The sequence below is a fragment of the Cyprinus carpio genome, chromosome B2 (assembly GCF_018340385.1).
Source record: "Cyprinus carpio isolate SPL01 chromosome B2, ASM1834038v1, whole genome shotgun sequence".
Taxonomy (NCBI): domain Eukaryota; kingdom Metazoa; phylum Chordata; class Actinopteri; order Cypriniformes; family Cyprinidae; genus Cyprinus; species Cyprinus carpio.
Window position 1 is genome coordinate 18770702 of NC_056598.1, and position 22239 is coordinate 18792940.

Sequence of the window (22239 nt, forward strand, 5' to 3'; positions counted from 1 at the left end):
TTATTATTATTATTATCATTATTATTATTATTAATTATTATTACTGGATTATTACTATTATTCTGACATAAATAAAAAGTCAACAATGTTAAATAGTAATTTTTAAATAAATTTTATTTTAGCAGCACATCAACTTCTAGGGTCTGATTACATATAGTAATATTTGATGAAGAAATAACGGTCTTAATAGTTTATTTTAATATTTGAAGATCAGACTTGTCAATTAAAACCAGTAGAATGATCATTCAGTAGGTGTTTTTACATATACAACAAAATGCTCATACCTGTCAAAATTTGCTTATTTTAAACACCTAACAAAAATGTCAGGTGTCATATAGAACAAAATTTGATTATTTGTGGATTCAGCGTTGAATTCGGTTGTGGTTAGATCATTTATAATCTTTACTTGATAAAATAATTCAGTTTAAGGCATTTATGTGACATTCTGCTCAGTGACTGAGCATTACTTGAAACACTTTACATGCTCTGCAGATTTGTTTTGCTGTTATAATCTGACAGTGAGCCCAGCATGGTGATCTGAACCCCAACACACAGTCATTAGTCGGTGTGTGTGATGGAGCTGCCGCATCCGTGGGCAGGGTTGGTGTGAGCCGGGAGCTCACTGACCTGAGGCCAGTTGATATTTTGGGTGTTGGTAACCGTCTGGCACGAATAAGGAGCTCCTCACCTCTCAGGGTGCATCAGCCAGATGCTCATCAGCACTGGTGTCTGTCGTGTGGCCTTGCCAGAATCTTGACATCCATGTCAACCTCAGCGCCCATGCCACGTATTGATATTAAATAACGTGGCTGTTTATTATAGTTAGTGTCATTTATAGTCAGTTGTGGCCAGCTGTTTTTGCACTTCCCTTGACTGTAGCACCTGCCCAAGCAGAGAATCTCCTTAACCCTTGGTTTTTTCATGTGTCAACAGTCGATGACCTCTGCTGGTGCAGGCGCTACGCCAAGGAAAGTTTCAAAAGTCCCCCAATCCCAGTGCCCAGAGGAGTGCCCCTAGCCCCTTGCTGCCTGCGGCATGGTAAGACCCCCTCCCCCCTTTATCACAGCCGCAGGCACTGTAAGGGCAAATGGGGCTGTCTTTGTTTAAGCCTGAGCCCGTATTAAAGTACATCACCTCTCATCTGAGACGCTGTGATTTCAGAGTGAGGAAAAACTCCTGCCGTGCCTAATTAATCTGCCTTTCTTCATGCTATTTAATGATGCCCGTCTCCTCCACATTGCGTCAGTGTGGCCGGTGCATCTCTCTCCTCTCCCTCTCCTGAAGGTAATGGCAGAAGCTCCCGCCTCTCCTCCTCCAGTCCCCTTCGGCCCCATTCGCAATCACAGCCACCTAAAAATTAATGTCCCCACACGCCATTTGCAGTTAAGAAAAAGCGACAGAGACTTACGGCGCAATAGGCGCTGTTCTGCTGTGTTAAATTTCTAATTATGTGCTCGGGGAGGGGAGGGGAGGGGAGGGGGAAGAGCAGGACACCCAGAGAGATCCGAGCCCTGGCCGTTTCGTGCCTGTCCCTGATGTAACCAGGAGGAATTGGTGTTTGGATGCAAAGGTCTAATGGACAGAGTTCACCTCTTAGCCCTATCACGCCACTGTCGTGTTCTGCAACTCATCTTTCTTGCCTCAGTAAAATCCATGGGTGGAGATGCCTACTAGCTTCAAGCTAAACCTGTAAAGGATCCTAATCTATGTGGGGTTTTTATGTGAGATTAATGCTGCTCGCTCTTTCTGAATGGTGTTTTTTTTTTCTTTTTTAGGGTTAGACTGTGTGTCTCCTGTGACATCCTTGGTTGTGCATATTAGCTGTTAATGTATCCAGGTTTTAATGAAAATAAATGTAATAATTAAAATTTAAAGTTGTTTTCATTAAATATATATTAATTATATATTTAATTTAATTAAATATTTATTTTAACAAAAAAAAAAAAAAAAAAATTTTTTTTTTAGCGCTACCTGATATTAGATTGATTTATCATGTTATTTCTCTTTTTTTCTTGTGCTGCAGCCCGGATTGGGAAGATGAAGCGCCGGAAGCCTGAGGATGGACAGGTATGTCCACTGTGCAGCGCCCCGCTGACAGGGACAGAGGAGGAAATGAGTAGGCATGTGGAACAATGTCTGTTCAAGGTAGCTTTGTAAACCCAGAGATCTGGGCCTCCAGCCTCCTCTAGAAGCTTTGGCTTTTCTGCCCTCACCTTTCCCTGGACATCGGCCATCTGACAAAAACACACACATATATAAATGTTTCTGTAAATTAGTTCGGTGTCCAGGGAATAGTTGAAGGATTAGCTCTTTCCTGAAGTGTTCTACCTCCTCCTCCACTTAGATTTGGTTTCGGCGTCCTGAACCTACTTTAAAGATATTTTACTATATTGTCATTAAACACCTTCTAAGTTTCTAAAGAGGCTCAATGGAAACTGTTGTTCACACAGTCTGACTGGCTTCCATCTTTTTAGTGGTTCAGGATGCAGCACTTGCCCTTTATATTATATAGCAGGTTCCTCTTAACCCATCTAATCCAGTAGTTCTTATGATACTAATGCACTCTTGGTGGTTGGATTCGGGTGTTCTGTTGCATGTGGTTTGATAGCTCCTAAAATTAGACATCATTAGAAGTTAGTGGATTTGAAAGCACTGCTTTGATTTCCTCTGATGTAGTCACACTTTGTGGTTTTGTCTTTTATATTGAATGAACCGATTGAAGTGTGTTGGTACATGTTTGATAAGTGGTTTTGTTCTCTCAGAGGGAAGGTGCAACAGAAGAGGATTCCGCGGATGTTGAAGGAGAGAACGGAACGCGGTTTGAGGAGTACGAGTGGTGCGGACAGAAGAGGGTCCGAGCTACTACATTACTGGAGGGTGGTTTCAGAGGTAAGCATTTTATGGCATTTTCTTACGTTTTTAAAGGAATTTGTTATGCTCGCCAAGGCTGTGCTGATTTGAATAAAAATACAGTGAAAGCAGTAATATTGTGAAATAATATCTCAATTTAAAATAGCTGTTTTTTTGTGTGTGTGTTTTTTTTAAATGTAATTTATTCCTGTCATGGCAAAAATGAATTTTCAGCAGCCATTTCTCCAGTCTTCAGTGTCACATGATCCTTCAGTAATTATTCTAATTTAACTGATTTGGTGCTCAAGAAACATTTCTTAAAGTTTAGTGGAGGTTTTTTTAATTGAAGTTTATATTCCAAGGTTGTCAAAATAGCTTTCAAAGATCACCACGACCTTTAAAGCTGTTTAAACAGGGTACATACATTTCTTTCTCGATGTACCCCAAGATCAGCGTGTTCATTTATACGCTAGACAGCTGTAGTCCAGACAAGGTGAGTTCTGGAAGGCCCTGCTCGGCCTTTAAGGAGTCAAAGGAAAACACATTTAGCTGTGCAATTGACCCGCCTCACCCAGTACAGAGATGTGTGTGAGAAAAATGGGCCGCTGACCCTTGGGCTTCCCCCGCTGCAGGAATGCAATTATAGCTCCCAACCTAACTCTGCTCACCTGGGACGTTCTCTATCACATACACACACGCTCCCTAAGACCCTTTTTGATGTGCTGCCACACTCATTGAAAGACTTTCAAGGGAATTCTAGTTGGTTCATAAATAATTTACCCCTTCAGATTATTTTTACACTTGGGAGGAAGTGTCAGTCATTCCTCCATATTTGAGATTTTTATCTCGGAACTTTTCTCAATGTTGGATCAGTTGTTTTGAAAGGGGTTTATTTCTTCGGTTAAGTTTGTGGAGTTGGCACTTTAGAGGAAGTGCTAAGTGAACGTCTATCAAAATCATCTCAGTTTTCTTCCTCACTGTTCTTTTCTTATTTAGAAATGGAGTTAGTCTCCTCCCTCAGCGGTCTTTTATAAACTTCTGTGCTCTTAAATGGAAAGGTTGTTCGATCCCAAGGAGAGAACAGATTGCAAAGCTGTGTGGATTAAGAAAAGAAACGGACTTGCTCCTCTAACACCCGGCTAGACAGACGGTGGCCCAGATCAATTCTGCATGTGAACAGAGCCATGTGTCTGTACAGAAGCTTGCCAGCCCTTTATCTTCAGCACAGGCACTGGTGTAATGGCGATAGAGGGGGGACCTGGTGAGAAGTGACTCGGTGGCCCAGGGGCCACTTGAAAGCTCCCACCAGGATGCTCAGAAGGTGGATTTTGCCTTGAAAGCTCAGCTGAAGTCCTCAAGCGTTCAATCGGTCTGCATTGCAGAATCCCTCCAGCCCAGGGGGAGCTAGACTGGGGAGGGGGGCTTGAAAGGAGTCTTCAGTGGGATAAGAGGGCTATCGTCTCTGAAGCACCAGCACCTCTCTCTCTTTGAGGACCCAGGAAGAAAGCAGAAAGGAAACGCTTTAAACTGAACAAAAAGAGCATGATAAGGGAAAAGGGAGACTGAGAGGAAGAGAGAAATCGAAGAGGATCAGTTTGTGGTGGAGGCCCGTAGGGCCTCCTGTGTCCGTGGCTTAGCAGGGCTGTTGTGCTGATGAAGAGATAGCGATGGCAGTCACAGGCAGAGATGGAGGAGATTCGGTGCAGTCGGGAAAGAAGAACAGAGGCCCGCCGCTCGTCTTTGGAAAGAACCTTGAGAGATGGCAGCTTTGAGCCCCCTCCCTGGCAGGCGTACATGGTAAATGCCATCCTGATTGGGTGAACTTTGACCTGCGACACATACTGCGAAAGGCAGATAAGTGTCATGGCAACGAGGTGGAGGAGAGGCCTTGTTTCATGTCCTGTTTCTCTGGGATCTCTGCTTCCCCTTTCTTAGCTGCGACATGACACACCTGTCTTGGGTGACATATGTAGATTAGCACTTAACAATCATGGCATATGTAAATCAGCTTGCAAAATGTGACCTGACAAGGAAAATGTGCTTTATGCATGTGACGACTTAACATTTAAATGGGTACAGGACTTGCTTTGAACATGACACATTGCAAATGGCTGTTATTGTCATGCAAAGTGTTGCAGAGCAATACAGGTAAATACAGGCTACGTTGTAAGGGAGTTTTTTTTTTATTCATCCACTGTACACGAAGAAGAGGAGTAGGCTTAGGTCCCAGAGGCTGCCGGGCAAAGAGGCGGTGCGATGATGTGCATAATTTGACTGAGAGGCAGTTAGAGTGGCACTGACCTTTTCGGCACAGATTAGATTGCCTGCCAAGACCGCTTAACAGTGGCCTCAGCTTTCACAGCCAGGCACACTTACAACAATGCTTAGGTAGTTATACACCATTCAGGTGGCCGTTTGGAAGTTGTGGTTGCCTGAGTAGGTTTGCTGTGCTTTTTTCAGTCTGGCTAGATTTCGTCAGTGTACACACTAATGCGGACAGTCTTCCTGCCCATGCTGAATCAATGCTGTATGACATCCTTCCTGCCCTGGTTATAGCAGAGCATTAGCGAGGATCCACAGCCTGATCAATTGATTGAATTAACAGTGATTTTTTTTTTTCTTTTTCTTTTGGTTGCTTACGGCCTGCCACATCTTCCTCTGGCCTGTCTGCCATTAGTGGTCACAACATTATGTTTATTCGTTTTTCCCTCATTTTTTCCCCCAGTTTGGCATTCTTTGCAGCTTGTCGACAGTGCATTAATGAAATGTTTGCCATCATTTACAGATTATGGTCTTTTATTTTTGCCTGACTGTACCCTTCCACCCACTTCAGTTGGGTCAGAGGATTGGGAGTGTTATCTATAGACCACTTACACTATTTCCAAGCCGGCCACACACTTTCCTTCCTTTCTTGCACTTCGGTGCCACTATGATTAAAGCTTGCCCATATTGAATTCTGTTAAACATTTCTGACCAAGCTACAGTATTGTTCAAAAGTCTGAGATTCAAAAGTTTTTTTTTTTTTTTTTTTTAAATAATTTCATCCAATAAGGACACATTAAATTGGTTAGAAACAAGAAAAAGAAAGCAGTAAAGACATTTATAATGTTACAAAAGATTTCAGGTTCAAATAAATGCTATTATTTTGATATTTAGGTTCATCAAAGAATCCTGAATGTATTACAGTTTCCAAAAATATTAAGCAGCATAACTGTTTTCAAAAAAAATGTAAATGTATGAAACATATTAAAATAGAAAAGTTATTTTAAATTGCAATATTTCACACTAGTACTGCTTTACTGTATTTTTGATTTAATAAATGCAGTCTTAGTGAGCATGAGAGACAGATAATTTATTAACAGAATGCTTTGTCATTGTAAGTGTTATCTGTAAATATCAATGGACAGACACTCTAAGCGCAAGGTAGTCTAATAAACAGATATGTTTAATTCTGTAAGTTATTGTTAAAAAGTAATGTTTAGACTGGTGTGCACAGTTGAACCCTGATCCTCTGTTTGAGGAGCTCGGATTTATGTAGCTCAGCTATGGTGCGCATATGCCTCTGCAGTCACGGAGACCAAATAAAACTTAAAAGGTCTCTTTTATTTGCTCACTAAAAACCATCGGCACATTGTAAAAAAGGGCAAGCATTTGTGATGCATTTTATCCCTACTCTGCCTCTTTTGGATCCTTTTACGGAGAAGGGGAGAGACAGATCATGGCCGCCACATCCACTTTCAGTCCTCCTTGAAGGTTGTACTTATCCACTCCACACTGTGATGTAGTCATCCCCTGAACAAGAGGAAGTACCATTCTCCACTTCCATTTCCTACCTCAGCTCCTCATCCATGACAAACCCGTTCTCCAGCAGTGCCCTGACATCCTTCCATCAGCCCCGGAGGGGCCTGGCCCGTTCCAGCCTTTCACGGCTCAATCAGACTCTGGGTCTCTGCGGGCTGCTCCCACCCTTCAGGCTGCTGCCGATCCAACCTCTTCCTAACCAGAACTGAAGGACCCAGTCAGCCAGCAGCTGGAGTTTGTCTGTGCGCTCATCACTGGATTTATAGAAGTGCCACTCAGGCTGCACACCCCAGTGCTCAGGACCTACACCCTGACAGGCACCTGACACAACTCCCTTTCAGACTGTCTCTGATGGCTCCATCTGGGCCCAGAGTAACAGACTCCTGGCTTGTCTGCAGTAATCTGGTTCTGCTCACAGCTAGAACAGGCCTTTCTAATTGGGGTTTCTCTGGCATGACAAACCTGTTACAATTGGAGTGACAGAATTTTTGTAATGTATAATGTGTATTATTAAATGCAGCAAAGGATTTTAAACCCAAATTTAATTATTCCTTATTCCTCTCCTCCCTCTTTTTAGGAACAGGCTTTGCCATGTGTAGCACGAAGGAGAGCCATGACAGTGATGCAGACCTGGATGTGGATGGAGATGACACACTGGAGTACGGCAAAGCCCAGTATCCTTGATTAGTTGTCTTGAGACATCTTGCTCTTCAGTGGCGCTGTAGTGGGCATGGAAACAGTAATTAAAATGAGATGCATTTGTTCCTTAACTCAAGGTTTCAGGTACACTGAAGCAGACATCATTCCTTGTTCTGGAGAGGACCAGGGAGAGGCCAAAGAACGTGAGGCACTACGTGGGGCTGTTTTGAAGTAAGCTGAAATTATTTCATCATAGACTTTAAAATGATTAAGAACAAATCTGTAGACTTGACCCTTATGCTAAATATCTGTTGTTGTTGTTTTTTTCTATAGTGGTGGTGTGCCTTCCAATAGAATAACACCAGAGTTCTCAAAATGGGCCAGTGATGGTGAGTTGGCCTCCAAATAAATGCTGTTCTTTTGAACTTTCTGTTCATCAGAGAATCTTGAAAAATAAAATGTTTTGTGGTGTATTAAATATATTAAACATAATATGTGACCCTTGACCACAAAACCAGTTTTAAGTCGCTGGGGTATATTTGTAGCAATAGTCAAAAATACATTGTATGGGTCAAAATTATAGATTTTTCTTTTATGCTAAAAATCATTAGGATATTAAGTAAAAATCATATTCCATGCAGATATTTTGTAAATTTCCTACTGTAAATATATTAAAACTTATTTTTTGATTAGTATTGCTTATAAACTTAATTTAGACAACTTTGAAGGTAATTTTCTCAATAATGAACTATGAAGTATTCTAATTTGTTGAGAATTGGTGGGTTTTTGTTAAATGTGAGCCATAATCATAACAATTAAAACAACCAAAGACTTAAACTACTTCAGTCTGTGTGCATTGAATTTATTTAATACACAAGTTTCACAATTTGAGTTGAATTACTGAAATAAATGAACTTTTCCACGACATTCTAATTTATTGAGATGCACCTGTATATCTCAGCCAAATATTATCTTATCCTAACAAACCATACATCAATGGAAGGCTTATTTTTTTTTGATTTTTGATGTTGTTTATTTATCTTTCATAGGATGTATACATTTATGTTTGGTTTTGTTGTCAATTGTTGAATATTTTAAATCAGATTTCATATATTAACTCAAATATGTATTAAAATAGTAATGTTATTTTAAATTGTAATAACATTTTACAGTAGTACTGTTTTTGCTGTTTTTTTCATTCAAATAAATGGTTAAAAAGCACAAAAAACAAACATTTGCGCAATAAGTATATACATTTTTGTAGTTGTGCTTTTAAGTATTTAATTTGTGTGCATTCAATCTCTGATTTAAAAAAAAAAAACAATTTAGGAAGCTATATATTTTTTGTCTATATATTTGAGTTAGATTGTTATAAAATGAAACGTTGCTTTTTTGGCCTTCATTCATTATATATGTTCTGTTTGTGTCTATTTTTGCAGAAATGCCATCCACCAGTAATGGCGAGAGCAGCAAACAGGAGCCAAGCTCTTCATCTTCGTCCTCCACACCGAGGACCTGTAAAAACAGCGAGATCGAGAAGTGAGTACAAACACACACCTGTCCGCAGTGGCAGTGTGTTTGCTGGTGTATTGGGGTGAGATTAGTTTGTGTAGGGACTGCAAGATCATAAATGATGCATTTAGTGTGCTCATCTCTCCGGAGCATGCTTGATCACAGGGAGTGGCCCAGAGTATTGATCCCAGGCAGCTGAGCCTTGTCTGGGCTTGACTTGCCGCACAGCCCGGGAATGCTAATATGCTTTTAGCGTTTTCCATACTACAGCTTTTCACTGCAGGGATTGTGCAATATTTATCTCTTATTGCGAGAGGTGAAGCCAGATAAAGTGAAATTGTTGGCAACACACCACTCAGATGCTTCAAATAAGCATGTTAATGGAAGAAAAAGTGTTCATGTGGCCTGAAAATTATACTATCTGTATTACCTACAAATGTTATTTAAAGAGAACTGTCTTGCAAATAAAAGTGTACCATCAAACAACAAGGGAGCACAGAGAAAGTGAGATGATTTCTTATACTCCACTGGGAAAGAAAGCAAGATGGAGGGAGTGTAGCAGGCAGCCTCCAGCAGCAGATAAATTTGAATAACCTGAGTGGGTGAAAGGCCGGCCCCTGTAATTCCCTCATCTCTGTGTCCTCATCCATATTCCCCGACAAGTGCTCCTGCTAAACTCTCCTCCCACTTGCGTGCGTGTGGGCCCAGTCCCAGTGAATGGGTAATTGAGGTCAGAGCGTAGCTCCTGGTAGAAGAGGGGCTTATTGGCACAGTGGTGGTGCGACTGTCCTGGTTTGATCTCCCCCTGCTGTCTAGAGCTGGACCAGGGTTAACATGTTAGCCACAGACGTACCTTACTCTGTCAGTCCACATGACCCGTGTCCTGTCTCTATCCTTGTTTAATCCCACTGTGCAGGGTTGTTCAAGGCAGTGCCAATTTTTAGTTTGTAGCTTGGTTAGTGCTGGGCAGCGATTAATTGCATCCAAAATAAAGGTTTATGTGTACGTAATATATGTGTACTGTGTATATTATGTATATATAAATACACACACTTGCGGGGCTCGCAAAATCGCTAGCCCGACGTCGTGGGGCTATTATGTTTTCCAGTCGGGCTACCAAAATATATCACCACTCTGCCCGACGGGCTATTAAATGCAGATCTCCCGTGGGTTCTTAAAAACTCCTAAGGTGAGTTGTATCTGATTTTATATATATTTTATATATATCTTGAAATTTTGCGAGCCCTGGTTGTGCATGTATATATTTAAGAAAATGTTATGTTTATAAATTAAATATATTTATATATAATATAAATTATATGAATACAGTGTTTCCCACAGCCTTACACTCTATTTGTGGCAGCACTCCCCCGCCCTGTATATTATATATGCAGATTCATTTTCTGCCAGCAGGAGGCGTTTTTAGAGCGGGAGAGATAGAGGTTTCTCCAGTAACAGCTGTATACAGAGCAGCACTGAGCTCACAAACGCTGCTTTATCAGGCATTACATGCAAGATTAAATGAAAATGACATTGAAAATTTTCTGAAGACAGTCGATTTCCTTCTGAAATAGTGATATAAAAACACCTGCGCCGGTTTTTGATTTTTAAAAGTCAATAAGTCATAGCCTTTTGGAAAAACTATTTGTGGCGGTCAGTTTTGATATTGTGGCGGCCCGCCACAAATAAATCGATGTATGGGAAACCCTGGAATATAAATACATGTATATGTGTAAATATTTTCAGTGTGTATATATATATATATATATATATATATATATATATATATATATATATATATATATATATATATATATATATATTAGTATGCATGTCTTTATTTGTACATAATAAATATATATATATATATATATAGTACACACGCATATATTATATAAACAAAAACTTTTATTTTGGATGTGATTAATCGTTGCCCAGCACTACTCTCTTTTTTTTTTTTTTTTTTTTTTTTTTTAATATATATTTCTATTTTTTTTATACGATTTTATTTTTTATTTTAAGATTTTTGTTCATTTTAGTGTTTTAAAAATACTTGGTTTTTTTATATAAAGACTTATATTTTAAGTTTACATTTTCACCAACACAGTTTTTATTTATTAATGACGAGAACATTCCTGAGTATTTCTAAAATGCACCCCCGCAATTCATTGTCCTCTGTCTGTCTCTTGTCTCCTCTGAGCCTTCTTCTCTAGGGAGAGTCTTCTAGTGTATCTGAATCAATCTTGTGCGGGCGGCCATCACGGGGCCACATATTAAATATCAGGGGCGGATAACTAGTGAATAAGCACAGCAGACCCGAAGCAATTGATTTTTCTCGGCAGCACGTCGTAAGCACGTTCTTCTCACCCATCTCCAGTCAAGTGTGCGTCTGCGAATGACTTCATCTGTAGCGCAAGCTTGATGTCAGCTCCGGTCTGCAATTGAAACCGCGTTTGTTAACCACTTTTATCACGACCAGCGGTTAAAAGCGTGACTTTGCACACAGTTGCTTGATAGGTTTGACTGAGTGTGTGGAAATGAATGTTAGTGGATGATGTTATGAACACTGTGTGTCTCTGTCCGAGCGTGGGTGTGCAAGTAGGAGGATGAAAATGGACAGAACAGGATTCCTAAATGGAGCTGCAGGAGCGTGACAGCTTAGATTGATTCATTGCTTTCCTCCTTAAAGTCTTGCTCACTTTCGGACTAGCCGTAGCGTTGTATCGGGGGGCATTAAGTGTTTTAGCCGGCCTGGGTATGAATCACTGCAGCTGTTTGATGTCATAGAGAAGAGCGAGCAATGAGCGCAACCCACCCGCCACCCGTTTTATTAGCTTAGCGCTTAGCTCCAGACGTGACACACACTCGTTTATTTAATATCGCTCGCAATATTTCTCCCAGTCTGTGCCCGTCCTCCTCGGCCTTCCGTCTGAATCTATCCATCTCTCCCCGACAGTAGAGCCCTCCGAAGAGCACCTCTTCTTTCTCCTTTTGCTGATTTGATCAGGTATCACAGGATGTTACGCGATATTGTCTTATGAAAGGGGCCGGGGAGATAAATCTCAATGATGATATCATTAATCAAATCCTGAGGGGTCATGAGAAGGGGGAGGGAAGTGTATTAACTCTTTCCTAGCCGAAACACAGGGCAGTTGCCATAGCTTTTTAATTTTAGCTTCACAAAAATTACGTATTTGTGCTATTTTTTCTTCATGGTGTGCATCAAATGGATGAAGCATGCAAATTTACGGTAATGACTATGCCATTTTTTAATTTCCAATTTCCTGAAGTGAGGGGTCTTAATCTGAGCGAGTTTTAAAGAGGCCACATAAGGAGCTGAAATCATTTCATGCCACTTCCAGCCTGAAAACAATCCCAAGCCCACTGTTTGTAAAACGCATGCATTTCAATCTGCAATGAAAATGAGACTTGTCCCCTTTAGTTACAGTGATTCATTGTGGATTGTGTGTGTGTGTGTGTGTGTGTGTGTTGGAGTAAGAGGGTGAGCATGTTACTGTGTCTGAGTTGTGTAAATTGTATACATGTGTGTCTTCGTGAGGCAGAGGGGGCTGATGAATTCTCCATGCTCTCCTGTGCCCAGATGGGTAATGATCTCTGGGTACAGGGGTCGCCTCTGTCCCTGCTCATTCCGCACATGATAAATGAGGGCTTCTTTGCCACCCGTGTGATTGCAGCCAAATTTCATGCTCAACTTGAAATTCTTTGGTGTACCTCCACAATAATCAAATTTAGTCTCAAATTCATTAATTGAATGGTTTTATATCAGGTTTTTTTTTAACCAGCCATTTTTTACACTTTTCAATCAATAATAAAAAAAGCCTTTTGATTTTTAGGAACATTCTTTTTGTAATAAAAAAAAAAAAAATATATATATATATATATATATATATATATATATATATATATATATATATATATATATATATATATATATATATATATAATTAAAATATAATACTTAAAATTGAGTTTTTTACTTTTTATTTCTTTTCTTTTAATTACAAGCTACTGTGCTCAGCCTCTTGATTTAAAGTTTGCACTGACCCTTACCATCACAACTGAATATAAGGATTGATTGGCAGCCAAGTGACGACTTTATAAAGATCTCCCAGTATCTGTCCCATCAGTACTTGTAACTCATGTGTTCTCATGTCAGGCCATATAGACCTATAGATTAGACCGCCTTCTACAGTTAGGCTCGGCTCTGATGAAGACGGATGGTTAAGGGGCAGGATAATGAAATGAGAAATAGCTTCACACTCAGAGCCAGATCGTAATGGCAGTGTGAGATAGCAGTGCAAGCTTCATCTTCTTCCTGTTTTAACTTGTGAATTTGTTGCTTAAAAAAATAAAAGTATCCCCCAATAGAGAGTGATGCCTGTACAAAGCATTAGACCAGCACGTCCATCATTGTTTTTAACATCCAAATTGATTTTTAATATAATGAGTGTGCCGTTATAGACCACAGCTGTAGGTAAGTGACATTATTAGTTTGGATGTCAGTCCTCATTGTGGTTTCCTGAGTAATGTAACTCTTAATTGAAATGACATTATTCCTTCCCTTCATGACGTCATTGGCATTATTCAGCCAGCACACTGCTGCAAAGCGGAGCCAAGGCCTGTGTTTAATATGTTTAAAACTTTCTCCCACACACTCAACGGCACCTTAAAGATTTCCAGTTTTGAACTTACCTAGCCACCCAGCTCCAGGTTTTACACCTGCTTTTGTATTAAAACATAGCTTGGCTCTCTCTCCCCCCAAACCATCTCACCATCTCCATCCACATAAAGAAAGAGTAAAACCCTTTTTTATAACCCGGGGGAATTAAATAACTTTTAGAATGTGGTTTTCTATAAAGCACCACACAATGAATATTCATGCTGGAGCGAGTCGGGCATTACTTGGGGGAAAAGTTGTATTCTTTTGTAGGGCCGGTGACGGCATACGGGCAAGTGAACCGCAGCGATTTATGAAGCTGTTAAAGAAAAACAGCAGGCATGGAGCACGGTACACCTACTCTCCTGTCTGCTTTATAAGCATGCACGCTAATCAAGACTAAATGCTTTTTTACAAGCCGCCCACTAATAAGAAGAGATTTTAAAGCTTTATAGTCCCTGTGCTGATTGTAGGATGTAGGGAATTGACCGTCCGGACGACTCGCTCTCCTTGGTCAAGGTCGTTGTGTTGTAGGGGCTTTTTGAGAGAAATCTGGCTTAGGTTTAGGATGACCTTGAGAAGATGCCTGAAGATGACAGACTTCAGTGTTTTACTAACATCTTCTTTATTGAGATTAAATAAAAATAAAAATTCACCCTTTATTTTTCTAAATACATGTAGATCTTATTGTGACCGATTTATCCATGCGTGTTTTTTTATTTGTCTTGACCTTGTAATTTTTAAAACTTCTTGAATAATTCCGTCCTATAAACCCGACCTCCATCCAATCAACAGCCGATGGATTGTAAGAAGTCCCCGTCCTTTTTTCTTTTTCAGTATTTCTTGTTCATGTCACAACACAGAAGAAAAGATCTGTTGCTACTTCAGAGATTGCAACTTAAAATGAAATAGGATGTGTTAAATTCCTGGCTGCCAGATTTTAAGCTTTACTTCTCAAAGTGCCAATGATTCTTCAGCTACACTGTCATTGTTCTTCCTTTAGGTTGGCCTTATTGGAGATGCTGAGTCCATAAATGGTTCTTTCCGTTTTAATAGCCCTTCCTTGATTTACATTCTAATACTGCCTGATTACAGAGAGGCCCATGTCCTAGTGTGTGTGGTGAGCGTGTACTCATTGTGGAGTCACACAGGCATGTAATAAATGAAGCTATTGGAAAAGGCAGTGGAACGGCAGGCACTAATCGGGGGGATTGTGCCTAGGAGAACGCTGGCGCAACGTTAAATCAATACTGTAGATCAGTGCTCCATCTGGCTGGAAAATGAGCGGATCACCATAAACATCTCGCCAAGCGCCTCGCCGCACAATCAATGGTGGCTATATTGATTTAGTTATTGCGAGTTCATATGCTGTGGACAGTGTTAAATATACATTCAGCAGCTGAGAGGCATTTGTCTGAGGGATGTTTTGTGAAAGCCTGAGAGGTGAGAAGTTGGGTGGAACTGGTGCGAGTGTGACCTCAGAGGACTGAGGAAGCCCAGAACCCCATTTAATAAGGTTGAAATGGTGGTACAATAGAGAAAAAACATTAGTTCATATTGACTTTGTGGTCCTTAGCAGTGATGAATTCATCGTTTCCAGTCGGGCCATCTGTTTTTAGTTTTTCGTTGGTGTTTTTGGGAGTTATTCTTGTTTGTTTGAACTGAAGCTGTGTGGTAGCTTTGCAAATGTAAATTGCTAGTTTGCTTGACTGCACAACTTTTAAAAAGTAATTAGCAATCCACTGTTTGCAGTTTTATGTATGAACCAAACTGGTTTGCAATGCTCTAATTTAACAAACCTCTAATTATTTTTTACCTGCAGGATCACGGAGGACTCCACAGCAACCACACTGGAGGCTCTCAAGGCCCGCATACGAGAACTGGAAAAGCAGATCCTCAGAGGAGACCGATACAAGTGTCTCATATGCATGGTGAGAACTCTTGCTTGTCAATATTGTGTGCGTTCATGTGGGTGTGTTTGGTTGTAACCCATCCTTAATAACATGTTGTGGTGATACAACCTAACACCCGCAATCATGCACCCAGTCGGCTGAAGCTTTGTGATGGTTTGCCCCCTGTGGCTTCAATCTCGCATGGACTGGAAATTAACCCGCACAATAAGGTTCTGTTGAAGCTGTTCTTCTAGAAGTAGTGGCCATCCTGTTGGATATCAGTGCTAAACATTTCTGTAGGTGCTGACTAATCTAACATGCCTCTGTTGGTCTGGAGGTAGATTAGATCCATCCTGACATTCAAGACATTTGTCTTTGCTTCTGTGTCTTGCAGTCTGTTGAGGCTGAGCATTTCCCAGTGGTGGCCTACTGCCACCTTCTGGTTATTAGATATATAGCAGACCAAAAAATTCATTCTCAGTCAATTATTTGGGCTGAAAGTGCTAGAAGTGTTTCAGACAGCTAAGCATGATATCCAAACTTAATATTCACAGAAAAATGCAACAGAACTCACAACCATCCCTTTTATCTTGGCTCAGTGTTGGCCGAGTGCTTCTGTTGATAACTGCACCCGTTGGTCTGATGTGTGTGTCTGTGCCTGCCGTAGCGGCCACTTTCTTGTTCTCAGTGCCGCTCTTGAATATCCCTGCAGCGCAAGCCGACCCAAACAGGGGCTGATGGCAAGAATCAGGTGGTCGAGAGGCACGGGAGCGCAGAGGCCCTGCAGCTCGGCGTGTACTGTTTGTACAGAGGCTACGTAACGGGCTGCAGCACTGCCACTGCGGCCAGCAGTGGGATTAAGAAGCTGCTGCCGCTCCGGAGGGTAAGGCTCTCTGTGCTCCCATTGGCCTGACCCCGCCTGACCCCTGCACTGCCCCACATGCTCCCTCACTGCCCACCTGCCTGCCCCCCATGGCCGATCTGTGCTGTGCTGGTGCTGTCTAGTGACGTCTGATGTTGTGTATGTGGGTGGCTAGATGTGAATTATGTTCAGTTGATCTGGTAAAATTAATCGTTGCTCTTTTTTGTCTTTTGTTTCTCTAACTCAGGACTCATATACAATGCCACTCACCTCCATCCAGTGTTGGCATGTGCACTGTGAAGAATGCTGGCTAAGGACTCTGGTAAGAATTACATACTTGCTGTTCAGTAGGCTCACTGAATGTTCTGCAGATTTAGGCAACATCTGAAAACCTATGTTTCTATGTTAAATTCTACACATTGCTTTGCAATACATATGTATTTGTTTTTAAATAATTGGGCTAAATTGATTATGCTGACAGTTAAGAATCAGGATAGGGTACTGTCAACACCATTTAACAGGGCTGCCCTCGACTAAGGATTTTTCTGGTCGGTTAGTAGTATTAATAAACCATTTAAATCATTATTATGAGCCTTTAATTGCCTACATAGCCTAATAAGCACTCAAGCACATGCATAAAGCTTGCCACAGCGCACCGGCAGAAGGGAAAAACAGTAAGGAGACTGCATTAACGTTTTAATAATTTAATACACTAGTGCTTTCTTGGTTTTCAGCTTAAGAATTCGGCAACGCTGACTCATCTCCGCAGTAGTGGATGCGCTTGCATGTTTCATACGGATAACATAATCTGAGAATATTTGTTTTCCATTTGAATTGGTTAATTTGAAAGTAGACATTTTACTCTCTATAGATATATTTTTAATGTCTGTTAGGCAAAGATATAGACTACACGGAGTTTCGCGCTGAAGTTCACAAAGACCGAGACGGCAGAAAGCGCATCATGTTTGCTTTCATTATTTTACAAAAGCGCGTTTTGTTGTAATTGTGAGTGCACACAAATAAATGTAGAGTCTTTACAGGTTTGTAATATGTATTACTCTTATCTGTATGACCAAAAATGAAGTGTAACAGAAATATGGCTGTTGCAGATGTGGATGGTTTCATTTTTGAAATGCGGGTAGTTCAGGTACATATTAAATTTCAATTCTACACACTACAGAGTGCCCAGACCTTCTCATGCAGTGAGTCACTCATGGCCTGGGCCACTGTATAATGCGGATAATGAAGTAGTTTATTTTGATAATACTGTGGCTACAGTATAAGTTGAAGAGTTCGTCTCAGCCAGACCAGTGAGATTCCTAACCTAGTGCTCCAGCTTCTAATCCCTTTAGACGGCTAACCTCTTATCATCAGAATTGCAATTGCCTCTTCTTGTCCATTTGTAATCTTCACACTTACACTCACAAGCTCTTCCTCTTTTCTTAGCTGTTTTAGCCAGTGTTCCTCAGGGAGCCTGCTCTCATTAGCCACTAACACATTCTGTCACCACACACGGAAGCAATTAATAAGAAAATGTTTCCCAGCTTCAGCCCTTTTCCAATATGCTATATATTAAATCAGCTCCTTCCATCTCCGCTTATCGCAAGGCCTTCTGTGTGTACGGCTCACGACAAGAACAGAGACGTGTGCGCGCCAGCCCGCGCTGCCACAGCGGATTGTTAGTAATGCAGGCATTAAAATTGTTGCCTAAAGACAGCAATAAAAGTAGCACGGCGGGGCTCCTTGCGTCTTGATCAAAGTAAATGCGTGTAATTTGGTTAGCGTCAGCCTTGTTTTATGAAGTTAATGGAGCACAGCAGCTACCCGCCGCTGATGCGAGGAGCCCGCGTTTAGTCCGTGACCTGCCTACGCTCATTAAAACTAGGTAAACTCCTGCTTCCTTGAACAAAGAAACCAAATCTCAGGTCCTCTTTGTCTCTGGGGAATTGTGGGTATAGAGGGAAGCACGTTGGGGGTTTGCTGCTACACTGCTTTGGGTTTTGTTTTATTTATTTATTTATTTTTTACAAAAAATGAACCTAAATTAGCCTGATTCTGTATAGGAGAATTCAACTTCAGTTTCACAGTTTTACTCCTTCATGCCGGCCACATCAAAATAAACCACTCACATAGTCAGACCATGTCTTTATTTCAGTCTGTACGGTTGGGATCAGTGGAATCATAAGGAGCCACAAATCCTCTTTACAGTCAGATGTGAAGGCACACCGCAGGGTAACGTTCTGACACCCTTACTGCTCCCAGACCCCTTAGTTTACTAACAGCGAGTCTCTTTCCTGTATGTTTAAACATACCAGTTCCTATAGGAGCCAAAGCAGTGCACTTCATGTGTAAGAGGAGAAATGCACCCAGTGTGTGATCAGTGGCATATGTGCGAGAAGGTTACACGAGGACATGATCGCCAATGGTTGCGAGATTCCTTACTGTAACATTTCTGTCTGATCTTCAGCTAACAGTTGGGTTCCTTTCTTGGGGCAGAGCACAAACGTGAGGGTTTTATATCTCTTGTGCCTTGCTGTCTGAGTCTCTGTCAATTGTTGTGGTATTTTTGAAGCTGAGTATGTAGTTTGCCGATCCTGTTGTGATGTTCAGTCGTTCGCTGTGTAGCATGTGTGTGGTGTAGACAGCAGACCACACAGCTCACCTTCCTCCTCCTCTACCTCTGCCTGCTGTTCTCCTGCTTTTATGGTGCAGGCTTTATGGGTACTGGCTAAACATCAGAGTGGTAGTGGGAAAAGCACATGCTTGTCGAACAGGGTGGGCCGCCAATGTAAGGCCCATTTTTATGTCCACATACACACGCTGTTAAACTACACTACCTTTCCATTTTTGAGCTCAGGTTTTTGTTCTGTTTTTTCAAGAGAGAAATTGTATTAAATAGCTCAAAAGTGACTAAATAAATTTAAAAAGTTACAGTAGATTTCTATTTCAAATAAAAGTAACCCTGAAAAAAAATAAAGGTTTAAGTGATATTATTATGCAGATATTAAGAATTTTATTTTATTTTGATTAATAATAAATATTTTTTAGTGCCAAATCAGTGTATTAGAATGATTTCTGAAGGATCATGTGACACTAAAGACTCAAGTAATGGCTATCACAAGAATAATTTACGTTTTAAAATGTATTAAAATAACACATCCCCAAACTTTATCAATGGTATGGTAAACTAAGAGGATAAAAGCTTGTACACCAAGAGTGCCTTTGTTAGCATAGCATTTTGACCATCTTCTTACTTTTCTTTTTTTTTTTGTCTTTCTCTTTCAACAGGGAAACAAGAAACTCTGCCCACAATGCAACACCATCACGTCGCCAGGGGACCTCAGGCGTGTGTATTTGTGAACAAAACAGCCCGAAGTCTTTTTTCCGTTTTGTTTTACTTTTCGTTTCTATTCGCGCTAGTGTTTTTGGTTTCCCCACCGCCTGAGGGAGTTAAGTATCGTCCTGACCATGAGAGACTCGAGCACAGACTCACACTGACTTTAAATGGGGACTGACTTCACAAGCATAGGACTAATGAGGACTGTGTAGACTCAGTTCTCTACTATAAATGCTTATGTGAAGAGGCTTTCCGCCTTCCCTCTTGTGTTGGTCCATGGTCCACCCTCTCCAAAGTCAGCTTGGTTCCTTGATGAGGAACGTGTTGTTCTCAGATGAAGAAAAGAGTACTCATTCTGTCCCTCCACCCGCACTGCTGCTGCTCTTCGTCTCCCACTTTCGCAACTTCTTCACCAAGACTGCTGACGTCAACCCGACTGGAACATCAGCGTGACGATAAGAAGAGACTTTAAACGGACCACCTGAGGCTCTCCAGAACCCATTGACCTTGATTCTTCATTGTGTTCTCGTTCACCCCCAAATCATTACTACTTTTGTGGTGTTCTAGTGATGTCAACCAAATTCAATGAATCAGTGCAAGCACATGTATAATAGTCTCTGTATGTTTACAGTGTTGTGAGTAAATGACATAGAGAACAAAACACACTTGTATACACACACACACACACACATGGACATACACACATACAGAAGAATATATTGAATAAAAGTCCAGTTTTAGTTGGGGGCAGCTTGGGTCGGGAGGGAGGGGATATGTTTCAATCTTGGTGAATTAAAAAAGAAAAAGAAAAAAGAAAAGAAAACCCTCTGTATTTTTAAAGCAGATGTTGTTGTCTTGAAGTTGAAGTTGTATTTCATTGTACAGGAAGAAATTTAAGTAATAATAATAATAAACTACTCAAACTAGGACTTAAAAGATTTAGGTGTACATTTTTCAGTAAAAACTGTAGATTTAACCCTGAAACAAGGGAAAGTATCTTTCTTTTTCTTTGCTTTTTTTCTAAGAAATGGAAAGATTTGCTTTTATTCACCCACGTTTTTCAGCGTTTTTGACTTTAATGCTGAATGCTGTCTGTCTGTTACAAACAATTGAAGTGACTGCTTATTCATTCCATTGAACATACAGTATTAAGACCCCTTACTGGTTGCATATTATCAGTGTTCCCTCAAAAAAGGGACTTTTCTGAAAACATCAAACTTGGTTTCATTTAAAAGTTGCGTTCCGATTTTCTCTCGGAGACTTTTTTTTCCCCTCAAAGAAAGAACTGAAGAGTCGAGACTTGTTTCCCTGACTGGCCGACTGACTGACTGCTCACGTTTTCCCTAGGAGTGAGACCGTGTGCTTTATATTTGTACATCTATGTATTCTGTGATTTCTGTATTGATGTAAGCGCAAAAAAAGGAAGAAATGAAAGGTCATTGCTGATCCCAACACCACAATAAACAGTCAAATGTTGTAACTTATTCCACTGTTCTTTAAATCTATCTTCACCATAGCTGGGTCACAGTCAAGAACTGTAAAAACAGCTGTACCAATATCCTCAAGATTGTTTCCACATGTAAAATACCTCTCTCTGCAACTATTTTGTAAAATACATGTAGTAAATGAGGATTAGGGTTGACTCTTTGTATTCTTCCTTTGCCGAACAATTCGTTCCTGCCCCAAAGATGACAGATTGCACAAGATGATTGTGTGATATGATTTGTGTCCTTGTATATTCTTGAAAATGGTACGTGTCTTTCCCGTTTGTAAGTTACATTTGACATCAATTAAATGACTGTAAATCTGAACTGGTCACCATGTGCTGGCTTCATTCACTGGTCTGCCTAGTGGAACTACGCTAGTTTTGAATACTCTAGAAGTGAAGCTGGTTATCATGTTACCACATGCTGACATAGCTTTTGAAGTACACCAGTCAATATTTGTCCATTGAGTTTCAGGCAGCAAAACAACTTCCTAACGCATTGCAATTTTTAATATCGATGTGCATTACACTGCATCCGGTAGAGATAATAATGAGGTTTTGAGACTAGCCCATTGATTTCATATCTTCCCTGACACTAAGTGCATCGAATTGGGTCTTTTTGGACCTAATTTTGGACCTTTTTGTGTTCCATTCTGCCATCTACAGGCTTTACCCAAGGTGGTGTTTTACCTGAACAGTATCAAAGCACAAGCACCGCACACTTTAACAATAAAGACTGTAACTTAAATTTCAATGAAATGACAAGATGTAATTAAGAAGTCGTCTACCTCCCCAGTAAAGCCTCTGATCCCAGGCCAAACTCTAGGTACATGCTATATTAGAGAAAACAGTAGCAGGGTCCATAAGCATTTTCAGATGCCCATAAAATTTTGATAGATATGTTGGAAAATCAGCAGGAGATTCTATTAAGTCCTTGTAGGCTAGCTCCAGCCTCTTGTTGGAAGTGTTTGTGGGTTCTTTTGAAAGGAACGAAACAAGCTTGGAAAACCTGCAAGTAAACAGCAGTTACATTGTTGCAGTTTATGGACTTAATTACTGTGCACATTCAAGTGAGGCCATTTTTATTCAGTGTCAGTCGTCTAAAGTTGCATTGGGGTTGCATTGTTTACTAAAAATCATTACAGTAGTTTTTGTTAACTAACATACAGGTAAAGCTCAAAA

General features: G+C 40.6%; 1 protein-coding gene across 9 annotated transcripts in view; it reads left to right on the forward strand.

The window, feature by feature from the left end:
- rnf220a (ring finger protein 220a) overlaps nt 1-21382 on the forward strand; it is a 120325-nt gene extending 98943 nt beyond the window's left edge. For 2 of the 9 annotated variants that reach the window (XM_042718516.1, XM_042718515.1), the window contains exons 7-17: nt 934-1038; nt 2024-2145; nt 2763-2889; nt 7229-7325; nt 7435-7521; nt 7624-7679; nt 8730-8829; nt 15303-15411; nt 16085-16255; nt 16482-16556; nt 19523-21382. In XM_042718516.1, coding sequence (XP_042574450.1) covers nt 934-1038; nt 2024-2145; nt 2763-2889; nt 7229-7325; nt 7435-7521; nt 7624-7679; nt 8730-8829; nt 15303-15411; nt 16085-16255; nt 16482-16556; nt 19523-19594 — 1121 coding nt within the window. In that variant the 3' untranslated portion in view covers nt 19595-21382. The remainder of the gene's footprint in view (nt 1-933; nt 1039-2023; nt 2146-2762; nt 2890-7228; nt 7326-7434; nt 7522-7623; nt 7680-8729; nt 8830-15302; nt 15412-16084; nt 16256-16481; nt 16557-19522) is intronic. The other 7 variants (XM_019119110.2, XM_042718521.1, XM_042718517.1 and 4 more) reach the window with 6 other exon arrangements.
- The last annotated feature ends 857 nt before the right edge of the window (nt 21383-22239 follow it).